Raw genomic sequence first — 13652 nt, 5'->3', positions numbered from 1 at the left:
TGTGTGTGTGTGTGTGTGTGTGTGTGTGTGTGTGTGTGTGTGTGTGTAGTATTGTTTGGTATGGCTTGACTCCCTCCAACTAACTTGTACGGACCAGGAATCCTGTCTTATCTTTTTTCTGCTTCCCCACAGCAGACGGGCTGTGCAAACATAAAGTCCAAACTCCTTAGCACTCCTGAAGGTCTCCCATAAGCAAGCTCATCCTTTCCAGCCTCACCTTCCACGAGATCATTTTTTTTCTTTTTAATTATTTTATTTATTTTATGTTTGCCTGCGTTGGGTATTCGTTGCTGCGCATGGGCTTTCTCTAGTTGCAGCGAGGGGGGCTACTCTTCGTTGTGGTGCATGGCCTTCCCATTGTGGTGGCTTCTCTTGTTGCGGAGCACAGGCTCTAGGAGCACGGGCTTCAGTAGTTGTGGCTCGCGAGCTCTAGAGCACAGGCTCAGTAGTTGTGGCGCATGGGCTTAGTTGCTCCATGGTGTGTGGGATCTTCCCGGACCAGGGCTCGAACCTGTGTCCCCTGCATTGGCAGGCGGATTCTTAACCACTGTGCCACCAAGGAAGCCCCTCCACTAGATCTTTGAATAGGGACACAATTCAAGAAAAATTTACTGAGTTCCCAGTATATACCTGTGTTAGGAGCTCTCACATATTTATATGGTTTTATCCTCACAACAATCCGTTTCACAACATATTATTACCCTCGTTCTATAAAGAAACTGAAGTTTAGACAAGTTAAACAACATGTCCAAGATAATTCCCCTCATAGGTCTCTTGATTCCAAACGCCCTGGTTTTGCCACAGTGACTCTGCTTGTCCCAGTATCTCATCCTCTAAGCCTCAGTCCAATCACTGTTCCCCTCCCTCACTCCTCCATGTGGGTCTGAATTGACCCACTCAGAATTCCTATCCAGGAAAGCCTACCCATTTCTTCATGTTTCTGTTCAAATTTCACCTCCAACCAAAAAAGATAAAGCCTCACTCCAGGCAGAATAAATCATTTTCTCCCTGCTTCTCCTACAACTCTTTTGCACAACGCTCACCGAAGACTTTGCATCTGACCTGTATCATACTCTTCACTTTTACTAGGTCAGGGAATATGCTGTGTTCATCTCTATATCTCCTTAAAACACCTAATACAGTTCACTTAATACAAACTCAATTAATGTTGAATGAACCCAACGTATACTCATTGATTGAGTCTTTTATCACTTTGGTGGGAGGACAGGAGAACATCTGTAACCTTCAAATTGGTTAGAACGATTGGGGGAAAGCATTTTTTTTCTTCAAAAATATGGAAACAGCTCTACAGTTCAAAGCAGGTGGAAAGTCTCAAATCTGAGTGTCCCTACTCTATCAAAGAATCTGGTGATTCTATTCAACCCCATGAAATAATTATTTTTAAATTTTAGTCTTATTGGCCAACAGACCCAAATATCTTGATAACAGAATTTAATAGAATGGCACTCTTGACAAACTGAGGCCAGAGATATAAAGATTGAAGGAAAGAGGGAGTGGAAAAGCATCTACCTGAGGTGGGTTAAGATGAGAAGCCAGGGATACACTTCGAGTTTCAGAACTTCTGGACGGGGGAACACTGGACACATCAGCATTAATACAGGAAACGACCATAGGTGGAGATTTATTCTCAGCTACTTTCAATTTTTCTTTCTGTTTTTTTCCTTCTGTGCCAAAGAAAAATCAATATTATTAAGAAAAATACTATCAAATACATGTACTTAAAATCCCCTGTTCAAAGAGAATATCTGTTCTTGAGATACCATGAGTCTGCTGTGGCTGCTGAACCTTCCTATAGAGAGGACAGACCCCACAGAGCAATGGGCTCACACTTTCCAAGAGCATCTAATGAAATGACTGTCATTGCAGTGGTACATAGAAAAATCGGAATTATACACTGGGGCAAGGAGGATTCCTGGTACTTTATAATATCCCAATTAATCCCCTTGATTGGAAGAAGTAACATTTAATTAAGTAAATTTAATTAAGTAAAATTTAATTATTAATATTTAATGATTATTTCCCTATTATACAAATTGGTTAACACTAGTCACTACTGTCCACCACTGAAATTTCCATAATTTGTTTCTGCTCAATTTCAAGCAGTTTAGAGAACATTTTATACAGGTAAATGAAGTGATTAATAAATTAGCTTTGTTTACATTTTATTTTATAAATATCATCATCTATAGTTAAAAAACAATATCCCATTATTAGAGATTAGTTAGGTAATTTTTTTTTTTTTTTTTTGCGGTACGCGGGCCTCACTATTGTGGCCTCTCCCGTTGTGGAGCACAGGCTCCAGATGCGCAGGCTTAGCAGCCATGGCGCACGGGCCCAGCCACTCCGCGGCATGTGGGATCTTCCCGGACCGGGGCATGAACCCGTGTCCCCTGCATCGGCAGGCGGACTCTCAACCACTGTGTCACCAGGGAAGCCCCAGTTAGGTAATTTTTTTAAGCCAGAATTTAAAAAGTGACTTGTAGCTTCTTTCTTGTGTATTTCTGTGTTTTTTTCGGGAATGCCTCTACCTCATTTTTATAGCTCAAAAAACGAGGATGTCCTTTATGAAGTGATTAAAGCTCACTTGTGAATAAAGGCAGAAAACCCAACTTCCCTTCTCACCCCAGTCAGGTCCTAGATTTGGCCAAACTCGTGGGGCAGAAAGCTGAGGAACAGGAATTATTTTTTCTTTTCATTAGGTCAACTTATTAAGTACAAATTAAGTACCTGTGAGTGTAACTTCCCAGTTTTTTCTAGTCAGCTTTTCCAGTATTTCCACCACAGCTGTCCAGATGTGATCAAACACTTCTGCAGCCACCGCGTCTCTGACACAGTCATGTGGGGAAACAGGAGGAAGTCCGTGCTTATGCCACGTCCTGTGGTGCTGAGCTGGGTTTTGTTCAAGACAGTCCTCGTCACTAAGGACAAAACCCATTTTCATCACTAAAGTATCAAAGGTTGAAGTTCAAATAATGCCACCTATCTATCTATCCAACATGCACGCATATATATACATCGTACATATATAAATAAGCCCAACATTCTTTTTTAAACAGCACTTTGCTATTTTTTAATGTATCAGCTTTCAATCAGGAGGCAAATGTTTATTATGCAATACTGATAGCTTTTGTCTAAGAACCAAATAGGCATTTAGTGCAAAGACTGGACTTTCCCCTTTGCCCCCATGGGTGGCCAGGTATAGGGCACCTGGAGCCCCGGGGGACAAAGGCCGCTAGTTGCCTTTCCACTTTCTACAACATGCTGAACACGATTCTTGTTTTCTGTCTGAGCCACGTTGTCAGTAAGAAAGGGAAACGCTGCTCTAGCATATCTACATCCTGCCAGGAATCTAAAAGCTTTGGGGAGCACGTTACTCTCAAAAGGATGGAAAATCTTTTGGATAAGTGAAAAATGCACAAAACACTAAATGAGCATATAATCAAAATACATGCCCAATAAATATTATTGTACTAAGTCAATATCAAATAAAATTCTATTTACTCTTCTTTTCTGTCAAAAGCGAAATACTCTTCAATCTTCCCATCCACATCATAAACTTCTTCTTCCAGTGATGAACATGCCGTGAGGTCCGCAATCCCTGTGCCAACAGGACCTGGCAGGGTGAGGGCTGAGAGTGCCGCCGGGACTATTTGAGAGCCAGAGATGCACAGCCTATGGGGAAAATCAGATTCTCCGTGAGGGTTTGCAGAACGTCAACAATACAATGTCTACATGATCGTGGTGGGTCTTTAAATTATCCATAAAGCCACAGAGTCCCAAATTTTAAAAATCACTAAATATTACATTTGACAAAAGTCATACACTTAAAAGCAACATTTTGGCTCAGACATCATTCAAATTTTTAAGGGCTTCTTAAAAGTCTAAATTATTCTACAAGCTTGTATCCTCTTTGCTGTAATGAAGGGATATCATGGCACAGTCCCGAATATGTGTGAATGGCATAGAGGGATTTACCAAAATCTGTTAGTGAGCAAAAGAAAACGGAATAGAGCTTTATTTATTCTGTTACTGCCCTGTGGCTTAGGATCCATCACAATAAAGCAGTTTTTGATTTTGCATCTAGGGTGCCTTTCAGAGCCTTTCAAACAGTTTAAAAGTTAACTCCCTTGATATTTGTATTACACACACACATACCATCACCATCATCAACTGCAAATCAGAAGCATCTTGGGTAAAAAAAAAAATACCTGCCCTTCATTGAAATCAACAATCTTCCAAAGTGTTGGAGCCAAGGCTCATGGCTCAGATAGACACGAAAAAGTATAACTAAAATGCAATTTAAAATACTTTTCAAAAGTAACTTCTAGCAACATACTCTCTGATGTTGCTGCTGGGTTCACAGTCGTCAGAGAAGGGTCTGTGGACGGCAGAAGCAGGTTTGCTACCCTGAAAATGCTGGACCCCTTCATCAGTGGGCAGGACAAGCTGTCTTCCTAATACTCTGCAAGTGAAAAAAAAGGAAACTAATATTTTTGATTGGAAAGGGAAAGATGTTTTGCAATTTTAAAAGTTGGGTAATGGACTTCCCTATAGTATTTTGAAGGAGCGTGTATGAAGTGATAAGGTAGATATTAGTACATGAGCAGTGTAACGGGATCACGGGAAAACCACAGGCTTTGAGGGAAGGGGACAGACAGTTCTTGCCATTGATGAAGGGACCTGAGGCAAAGTTTTCAGGCTCCCTGAGCCACTGATTTCATCAGTTCGATTTTGTATGCGAAGTAGAATAATAGTGCCCTTGTAGGACTAACGAGTAGCTGATAGATAATGTAACCAGATTCAGACAACTAGGGTAATGCTGGGCACACAGAAGCTCTCTACAAATGTTAACTGATATATACATAATGCAGAAAAATATGTAAATATATACACTAGGCTTACAGTCCTTGTCATCTTTTCTTTTTTCTACCCTCTCCTCCTTCATTTTTATCTTAAGTATGTAAGACAACACTGAAAGAAACAGATCTGAGCTCCTGGATTTCAGGCAAGTGCATCACGATGCCTAGAAAAGTCCGTATCCATCATTAATATCTAGTGCACACTAAGGCAGGGGCTTACAAAGGACTGGAGAGGAAAAATAAAAACCTATTTAGTCAAGATTTTTAAAAAGTTACTTAGTTGAGGTAACCAGAAAACCTATCAACATTTGTACGAGTGTTCTAATTTATTCTCCCCAGATATAATATAGAGGAACTTCAGATAACTGTCATGGATTATTTTTTTTCCCTCTAAGTAGGTGTGGCTGAGTAACTGAAGGAAGAACATCTTCCCTTTTTACTCATCTACATCTTTCATCTTTGATATTAAAAAAATAGATGATCCTTCCTACATAAGGAATCTTGGTGAGATGGTCAGATTCACCTATCCAATCACTCAGCAAATAATCACTCTGTTCACCTCCCCTGCCCAACCCCGCCCTGTGCACTGCTCTCAAGGGCAGATACATGTTGCTCACAGACTAGTGAGTGTGAAGGTAAAGGATAACTCCTGCCCCTCTTCCATTCTCGCATTTGTGATGCATGCAATGCCTTTCTGGGCATGAGCTACATTTGCTTCTCACAAATTAAAATGCACTTGAGTATCGGAATGTCTCCAGATTTCCTCAGACACCATTGCAAAGGCGTGATTTCTCAGTAAAGGACATGTGTTCCAGATACATATTTTGACAAGTGCTTTTACTCAAAATATACCCAACTTATTGAACAGCTCAAGAGTGAGCGGTTCCCAAACACATTCTGGAGAATTACTATGAACAATCCCCTTACCTCAGATGGAGGGACCTTCTTGCCCACTCACTGCATTCAGCCCGTAGATTCTGGGTCTGAGGGCTTACTTTCCCTTCAAATAACATTTCCTCGACCTCCCAGAATAACTGCTGTACTTTCTGTGCATTGGCTTTGTCAAACTCCTAAAATAGAAATGCACATTTAGTTACAAGACCAGAAGTTGTAAATACGGGCTTCAGAATCAATGATACTTACAAATTTATATAGGAGGGAGCCCTCCCAGACATACCAGGGCTCCAATTTTTACTCTTCTGAAAAATTACATCCCACTTTGAGACTCAGTTTCCTTAACTGTTAAATAGAGATAATTTCTAGTACTAGAAATTCTCATAACTAGAGTTATGAGACCTATTCAAGACTGTACATAGACATAGTTTCAGGTATGAACATACATATTGACACAGACATTGATAATGACAGACACACACAACCATATATCTAAGCACTTACACATGCACACATATATGCACACAGACGTGTCCCTCATGTAGCTGGGCATGAGACACCTAAGTACATCTGCAAATTACAAACTTTTTTTTCTAATGAAAAGGAAAATTATTTCGTAGAAAGGGCCATTCACTTTCTTTTAATCAAGGAAACAGAAAAAGAAACCCACCTTAGGTGTCCTGAGAGATGTGGTCATTAGGGCGGGGCCAGAGCATTCGTTTTTCTTGTGTGGCCTTAAGAGGTTCTTGGGCTATGGCCACAGTGAACGGTCAGTGAGAAAACCCTCCAGCCTTTCCATATATTCTCCATGATGGAGAAGTAACAGACCTACCGTCTCCACAGCCAGTGAGGAAAAAATGAACATAACTACAATTGGAAGAGCCAACACTGTACCGGGGGCTGCAGGGCGAGAGCCCTGTTCAGTTTTCTCCCCGGGGGTTGGGGGGTGGCAGGTGAACCTGAAATCTAACCCACAACTCAGAGCGACCAAGTGTGTATTCAGCCTGACATACCTGATGCAAAATGGTCAATTTAGGTTGATTTTCACAGACTTTTCATAGATTTCCACAGCAAAAATTCGGTATTTTCCATGTTACTTCTTCCCCCCAACTGATAACAAACTAGATTCCCAGACTGCAGGGGAGTTGAATTACCCCTTTTAAAATGAAAATAAGGAGAAAACTCAGAAGACTATTTGCCTCCTACGAGGGGACTGGGTGGCTGGAGTGTGGAAGAGGGCTTATTTTCATTTTTCGGTCTTTTGTATTTTGTTGCTTTTGCAAATATTACCTATCAAAAAGTAAATGAATGTTTTTAGATTCAAAGCAAAATTTACTGTCTAGGGGCTGGAATAAATTCTACACATGGAAGGCATAAGACTCTCTATGGATAATTACCTGAAAATTTGTACCAAAGGAATCCCAGAATTTGGACCGTATTGCTTCATAAAGCAATGGTCCTCAGCCATCCTCCCGTCGGCACACTTTTGACCGAAGAGCCAGGGCGGCAGGGCGCGGGCGTGAGGGTGCGGGCTGTTCATCCCAAGTGACAGAGTCCCATCCTGTCTGAAAGGGCCTGATTCACAGTTGGCTCCCCTTCAGTCTCCCCCCGCAGCACGGCCCTCTCCCTCTGGCCCCTTGCACAATCGCTGCTACAAAACCATCCCTGGGGCTTCCCTGGTGGCGCAGTGGTTGAGAGTCCGCCTGCCGATGCGGGGGACACGGGTTCGTGCCCCGGTCTGGGAAGATCCCACATGCCGCAGAGCAGCTGGGCCCATGAGCCATGGCCGCTGAGCCTGCGCGTCCGGAGCCTGTGCTCCGCAGCGGGAGAGGCCACAGCAGTGAGAGGCCCGCGTAACGCAAAAAAAAAAAAAAAACCATCCCTGGGAGCAGACCCCCGCGCGCCATGCGGGCAAGAGCGGCCTTTAAATAAGTAAATGAAAACCAGAACACAAACAAGAAAGAGGCAGGACTTAGAACATCCAAGGAGCTCCCCTGGGGACTCGTCCACAGCCACAGGGGCCTCACCAAAGCCTGTGTCTGCGAATTCTCACCGACTCTTGAGGGTATAAGAGGTCGGCCACCATGCAATCACAGAGATCTGAACATGAGCCTGGGCTGCAGACTTCAAGTCCCACCCGGCGGAGTCGCCCTAAAGGGTTACGGTTAACATCTTCCAGCTAGCGTTCAAAGTAAAACATCTGGCTTAGAATATTCAGGGGAAATTCCCTAATCATGGTGATTCTTCTTCTTTACGGCTTTTATTTTCCCCCAATTTTTCTCTTACTCAAGCCCCTAACTGTCAGTCTCTCCTGAATCTCCAGCCGTAGGTATTATACAAGAAATCATATATAGCAACCTGAGGGGGAGGGTTGGGAGGTGGAAAAAACAAAATTAACAACATCTAAGACTCTGGACCATGCGATTATGGGCAATTTTTACTTAGAGTTTCTGTAATTTCAGTTTTCATGTGTGACATGTAAGTGCTTTTATATTTATGTATATGTATGTGTGGACTAGGTAATGCTTTTAAAATTGGTAAAAAGATTTTTTTTTAAATAAGAAAGCAAGTCATCATTATAAGTTATAACCATGGGATTATCCAAAATTTTGTGAGACATACATCATCTCTCCAAGAGTAAATGGAGCTCCTCTCGGTTGATAAGCCTGTGGTTGAACTCTGTGTCCCAGACCCAGACCAGGAGTTGGGAGCTTCTGTGGGCATGGGGTTTCCATTTGATGAAAATGACGACACGGATTCACTGTAGGAAGAAATGTAACGTAAATAACATTTACTGAGAAGAGGTCATACTGGGAAGTGGCTTCACCTTGTGCCTACTTCCTCTTTCTTTATTTAAATATATTGGTTAATTTTCACAGTACACTGACTTTAAAAGATTTATACAGTGCAACATTTCAGTTGGCTAAAAATAAAACTGCTAATTTTACTTGTGGAAATTCATGGCCCATCAGTGACTTTGTTTCCCATATTCACTGTGGGCACATTTTCATTCTGCAATCAGACACATTTAACAGACTAATTCTTACCGGGTATATTTATCAATGGCTTTCTGTACATTTCTTGTAAAATGTGTAGGTAAAGGATCTTTGCTTTTCACAGGAAAACTCTGCTTTCCAGATCCTTCTGGCAGTCCTCTTCTGAAAAAATAAAATATGAAAAGTATCTGTAATGTAATAAGTGTATTCATTAAGACATTTAAAATTTCCTTTTGTAGAACGGTGCCCCTCTCCTCCTACCATGTCCCCCTAAACACACATGTGTGTGCACACACACACCCCACACACACCTCATGATACTGAGCCTAGTTCCCTACCATTTTTATTTTTCTTAGAATCAAGGTTGTTATTAACCTACATGAACTGTTATGTAAACTGGGAAAAAAACAACTTCTTGTGACTCAGCCAGACTGATAAAAGTTGCTCCAAACCTAGGTGGAGCCTCACTCCAAAACTCGGCAGTGGAAACATGAGCTAGATTTCAGGTCCCGCGTATCCCTTGACCAGGTGCCCTGGAGCTTGCAAAAGCCAACCAGCCTTGCACGAAAAAAACTCGATAATTCCTTATTAATTCCGAAATATATCAACTTTGTTTGAATCACTAAACACATAAAGAAATAAAAGAAATGACTGAAACACACAAACAATAACTCACTTTAGTTTGGCATTCTAGCTTGGTTTGTAGCCTGATTTGTAGAGAGTTTTAAAATATTAAGAGTAATGGAAAACTAAAACAGAAGAAATCTCTCAATTTTAAATAAGGCATTAAACCTGGCTTGTATAGCCCAGTTAGTGTTAATCATTAAAATGTCCTTTCATTGAACCTTTTAAAACATTTACTTCCCTCTAGTTAAATACCTTCCTAACGTTTAACAGTAAACAACTTCTGTTCTTTTATAGAAATAATATTTTCCCATACAAATAACTTATATTTTATATTAACTTAAGATATGATAGTCATTTGGGGAAAAAATGTCAACTTTCAATATTTCTAACAGGGATACCACTCATTTAAAAAGTTTGCTTTTGCTTTCAATTAAATGGTACCTAATTTTCATCATTTATATTTCTGTATGTAAATAGAGTTTTAAAAAAATATTAATCAGAGAATCAGTTCTGTCCCTAGTTGTACACCTACAGTACTCTACAAAAAAGAGAATTTTTAAAACAAATTAATTACTATAAACAGAGGTGAGCGATCATATAGATATCTTTACAAGAGAGAATAACAGAATTATAGGATTTTTTTCCTCTCTTTATTGCTCAACAGTCATAAGTACACCAAGCAATCCTGAGAATAAAGCTGTTAAAGAAAGGGTAGCAGAGAAAAGAACACAGGACAAGCTTTTATGCCAATAAATTGCTTTACCTCTAGCCCTATTCAGTCATTTCCACGTGACTCTATAACTCTAGATAAACATAAAAATGCTTATGACATAAAAGAGGCAATCAACAAAAAATTACATCAAATAGATCTGCTTTGAATGTTACAAACTATATACTGGTATATGAGTTAATTTGCTTGTTATTGAGAAAGAATTTTAAACCTCAAGGTGGTGAATTAGATAAAATACTGTTCTTTTGTAATATCCATAGAATAATAACATGGATTAGAATCTTGCTCTGCCACTGACAGGCTGTGTGCTTGAGAAGTTACTTCTCCAGTTGTTGTGAGACTTAAATTAGATGAAGTCTGTAAAGTGTTTACATAATCAAGCCGGGTAAATCAGGTTGCTTTCACTGCTATTATTGCTGGCATACACCACACGATGTAAACACCATTTTCTTGGGTTTTTTTCACCTCTCCCGGCATTTCCTATCTCTCTTGGGACTTTAGTTTTTTATTGGGATGTTCCTGATACTTTATTAATGTCTTCTATCTGTAGCACTTAAAATACTGCCTGACACCTAGAGATGCTCTCTGTTTATTGGAAGAATCACTAGGCAAAGACTAAATTAGTACCTCAAACAAAGAACGTGCTTTGGCCCTCTAATTACTCAGAATGTTCCTGCTTAATACAAAAGATGACATTGTGACTGGACATGAAAATATCCTCCACATCCAAGATATTGCCGGAGAATTTTTCATCCTTTATGAAGAAAGAAGATCCACAGCTCTTAGCGTAGCAGATATCTCCCAAAATGACTTTTTATGGAGTGTCTAATCCACTCACATCCACCTTTCTTTCTTTGAGCTTCTCCTCTGCCTTTTGTGCAACTTGAAAGCTAAATTCACTAATCAGACTCAGGCCAGTTTGTTTTGTTTTCAATGAACAACAATTTCTTCCTTCAGAAAATTCGCCATTTTCTAAGGGGGAAAAGGGGTGACTTTTCAAACTAAGAAGAAAGCTGTTTACAAAATGGAAGAAGGAATTCCTCTCTTGACATTGTAGCATATCCTTGCGCAGATCAGCATTCCTACGCACTTCAAGGTGTAGCTGAGGATAGGAGGTCTTCAAGACTCAGGGATGCTGGGTAGGGGACGGATTACCATAAAACAGATGCCTGAAAACACCAGCTGCCTCCACACCGTTTCTCCAGCTCTTTTCTCCTGGGCTCTTCCCTGCCTCCTCTCCTTCGAAGTCCCTATACTTCTGTGGAATGTCTTAAACGTCAGAGTTCAGCTTAATAACATATACGTTTGACCACAAAGTTCAGAGGAATTCTGAAGAGGAATTTGAGCCCAGTAAACTCAATGACTCTCCAAGGTCACAAAGCAGATAGGGCTGCAGCTGGTTCCAGGACCCAGGCCATCTGATCTCCATGTCTCTCCAGGAACCGCATTACTGACATTGTGAATGAAGAACAGAATGTATAGAACTTGCCTTTTTTCTTTTTACGTTTTGTTTTGAATCTTGTGGTTTCTCTGTCCTCTAACCATGCATTGTAGAGTTATTTCAGGCATAATATTGAACATCTTTAATTCCCTGTAACTATCAACTCATGTAATCTATAGAGTCTAGGAAAGTATACACAATTTACAGTATGTGTCTTATAAATATCTTAAAACTTGAAAGTGCTGGGATGTCTAATAAGCTTTTATTACATAATACGTAGACATAACAGTTTTACACTAGTTCCTGTCCATACGGCTTACATTTTAGAGATGATAAAATGCTGGTAGTCGGTAGGTTAAAGGCTGTTCATTTCAGAACAGGATCTGGGTTTTAGGGTAGACTGAAGTGCAACCACCAAACTATATTGCACTAATTTGTTGGTGCATCAAAGTTAAATTAAAGCTCAGTCTCAATCTCCCCAAGTCACTCCATTCCAGTTGTCAAAGAAATTACTAGATTATCTACTTTTACTTTTTTTTTTTTTAACATCTTTATTGGGGTATAATTGCTTTACAATGGTGTGTTAGTTTCTGCTTTATAACAAAGTGAATCAGTTATACATATACATATGTTCCCATATCTTCTACTTTTACTTTTTAAAAGTTGCCTCTTGATAGCCCACAAACCTCTGCCACTTTGCCCTATAGAAATTCAATTATTAGGGACTTCCCTGGTGGCGCAGTGGTTAAGAATCCACCTGCCAGTACAGGGGACAAGGGTTCGAGCCCTGGTCTGGGAATAGCCCACATGCCGCGGAGCAACTAAGCCCGTGCACCACAACTACTGAGCCCGCATGACACAACTACTGAAGCCCACGTGCCTAGAGCCTGCGCTCCATAACAAGAGAAGCCACCGCAATGAGAAGCTTGCACACTGCACAGCCCCGAAGCAACTAGAGCAATGAAAACCCAACGCATCCAAAAATAAGTAGATAAATAAATTTACTTTAAAAATGAAATTCAATTATTAAACAGTGATGGCAGCTTTCAAAATTGATATTTCTGCTTAAAAAGATTGTCTGAAATGAGTACTGCATTCTGAATGGGTTGGAACGCAGGATGGTAAGCCCTGACTTATACAAGCTCATTCTAGAAGCAACCGAGGCTCCCGGCTCTTGGGACTGAAGAGAAGTCATCTCAGACGCCACGAACGCTCCGGAGGGCCTGATGGCGTCAGCACGAGATTTCAGGAATGGATGCAGGGAAACAGACCAGATGGACTCTGACTTTGCAAGCAGATAAAAATCACGCTTGTGGCACAAAAAGGTGACACGAAGGCAAGCTCATCCCCCCCTCCCCGCCCTTCCCAGATCAGGACTCACCCAATCACCATCAGCCCCAGGTCTGGGCTCGCGTCCCGCGGGCCAGGCCCAGAGCCCCTAGGCCTGGGCGCCGCCCGGCGCTGCCACCCCGAGCCGGTCCCCTGCAGGCGGCGCCCCCGCGCCCCCGGGGCCCGGGCTCCCCGGCCGCCCAGCCCTGCGCCCCCGCCCGCTAGCCCTGCACGTGCGGCCGCGGCACCGCCGGGAACCGCGAGTCTCGAGCGGCGCGGCCAGGGGCGCTCCCAGCCCGGGCTGCGCGGTCCATGGGCGTGGTGTTCTCCGCTCGCCCGGCGCTGCTTCCCCCGCCCCGGCTCCCTCGGCCCCGAAAGCGCCAGATTCCGGCGCGGCGCGGCGCGGCGACGCCACGCCTCCCGGCCCACGCCCTTCCCTCCTCCTCCTCCGCTGGCCGCCGCGCCCCTCGCTGGGGTCGGGCTGGGCCAGTCGGAGGTTCCCCGCGGCGTCCCCCACTCCCACCCGCCGCCCTCTGCCCTCGGTCCACGTCCCACTCTCCCCGGATCCCGACCTCCGGAAAAGCACGCCGTGCCCCCTTCCCGCTGCCAGGGGCCACATTTTATAACCCAGTGTCCTGAGCTTTGACCACGGGCCACTAGGCCTCTGGGCACCCGCCGGCCCCACTGCCCTCTCTGGGCCTCCAGTGCGCACTGGTCTGGCCTTCCTACCCGTTCCCCGGGGCTACCCAGACAGG

At 42.6% G+C, this 13652-nt stretch overlaps 1 protein-coding gene across 3 annotated transcripts in view; it reads right to left on the bottom strand.

The window, feature by feature from the left end:
• Positions 1–13263, bottom strand: part of FAM149A (family with sequence similarity 149 member A) — a 22914-nt gene extending 9651 nt beyond the window's left edge. For 2 of the 3 annotated variants that reach the window (XR_003436238.1, XM_027122665.1), the window contains exons 1-8: positions 12950–13074; positions 8822–8932; positions 8397–8535; positions 5808–5950; positions 4358–4483; positions 3523–3693; positions 2749–2939; positions 1531–1685 (exon numbers count right to left, since the gene is read on the bottom strand). Coding sequence is in view for 2 of the 3 variants with exons in the window: in XM_027122665.1 (XP_026978466.1) it covers positions 1531–1685; positions 2749–2939; positions 3523–3693; positions 4358–4483; positions 5808–5950; positions 8397–8535; positions 8822–8932; positions 12950–12960 (1047 nt within the window). In the remaining variant the exon portion in view is untranslated. Of the gene's footprint in view, positions 1–1530; positions 1686–2748; positions 2940–3522; positions 3694–4357; positions 4484–5807; positions 5951–8396; positions 8536–8821; positions 8933–12949 lie in introns of all 3 variants that reach the window. The other variant, XM_027122666.1, reaches the window with a different exon arrangement.
• Positions 13264–13652: the final 389 nt, after the last annotated feature.

Source organism: Aethalodelphis obliquidens, unplaced genomic scaffold (assembly GCF_003676395.1).
Source record: "Aethalodelphis obliquidens isolate GAN/ISIS:26980383/991018 unplaced genomic scaffold, ASM367639v1 scaffold25, whole genome shotgun sequence".
Taxonomy (NCBI): domain Eukaryota; kingdom Metazoa; phylum Chordata; class Mammalia; order Artiodactyla; family Delphinidae; genus Aethalodelphis; species Aethalodelphis obliquidens.
Note: the sequence above shows the minus strand (reverse complement) of the source record. Positions and strands in the feature narration are given on the sequence as shown.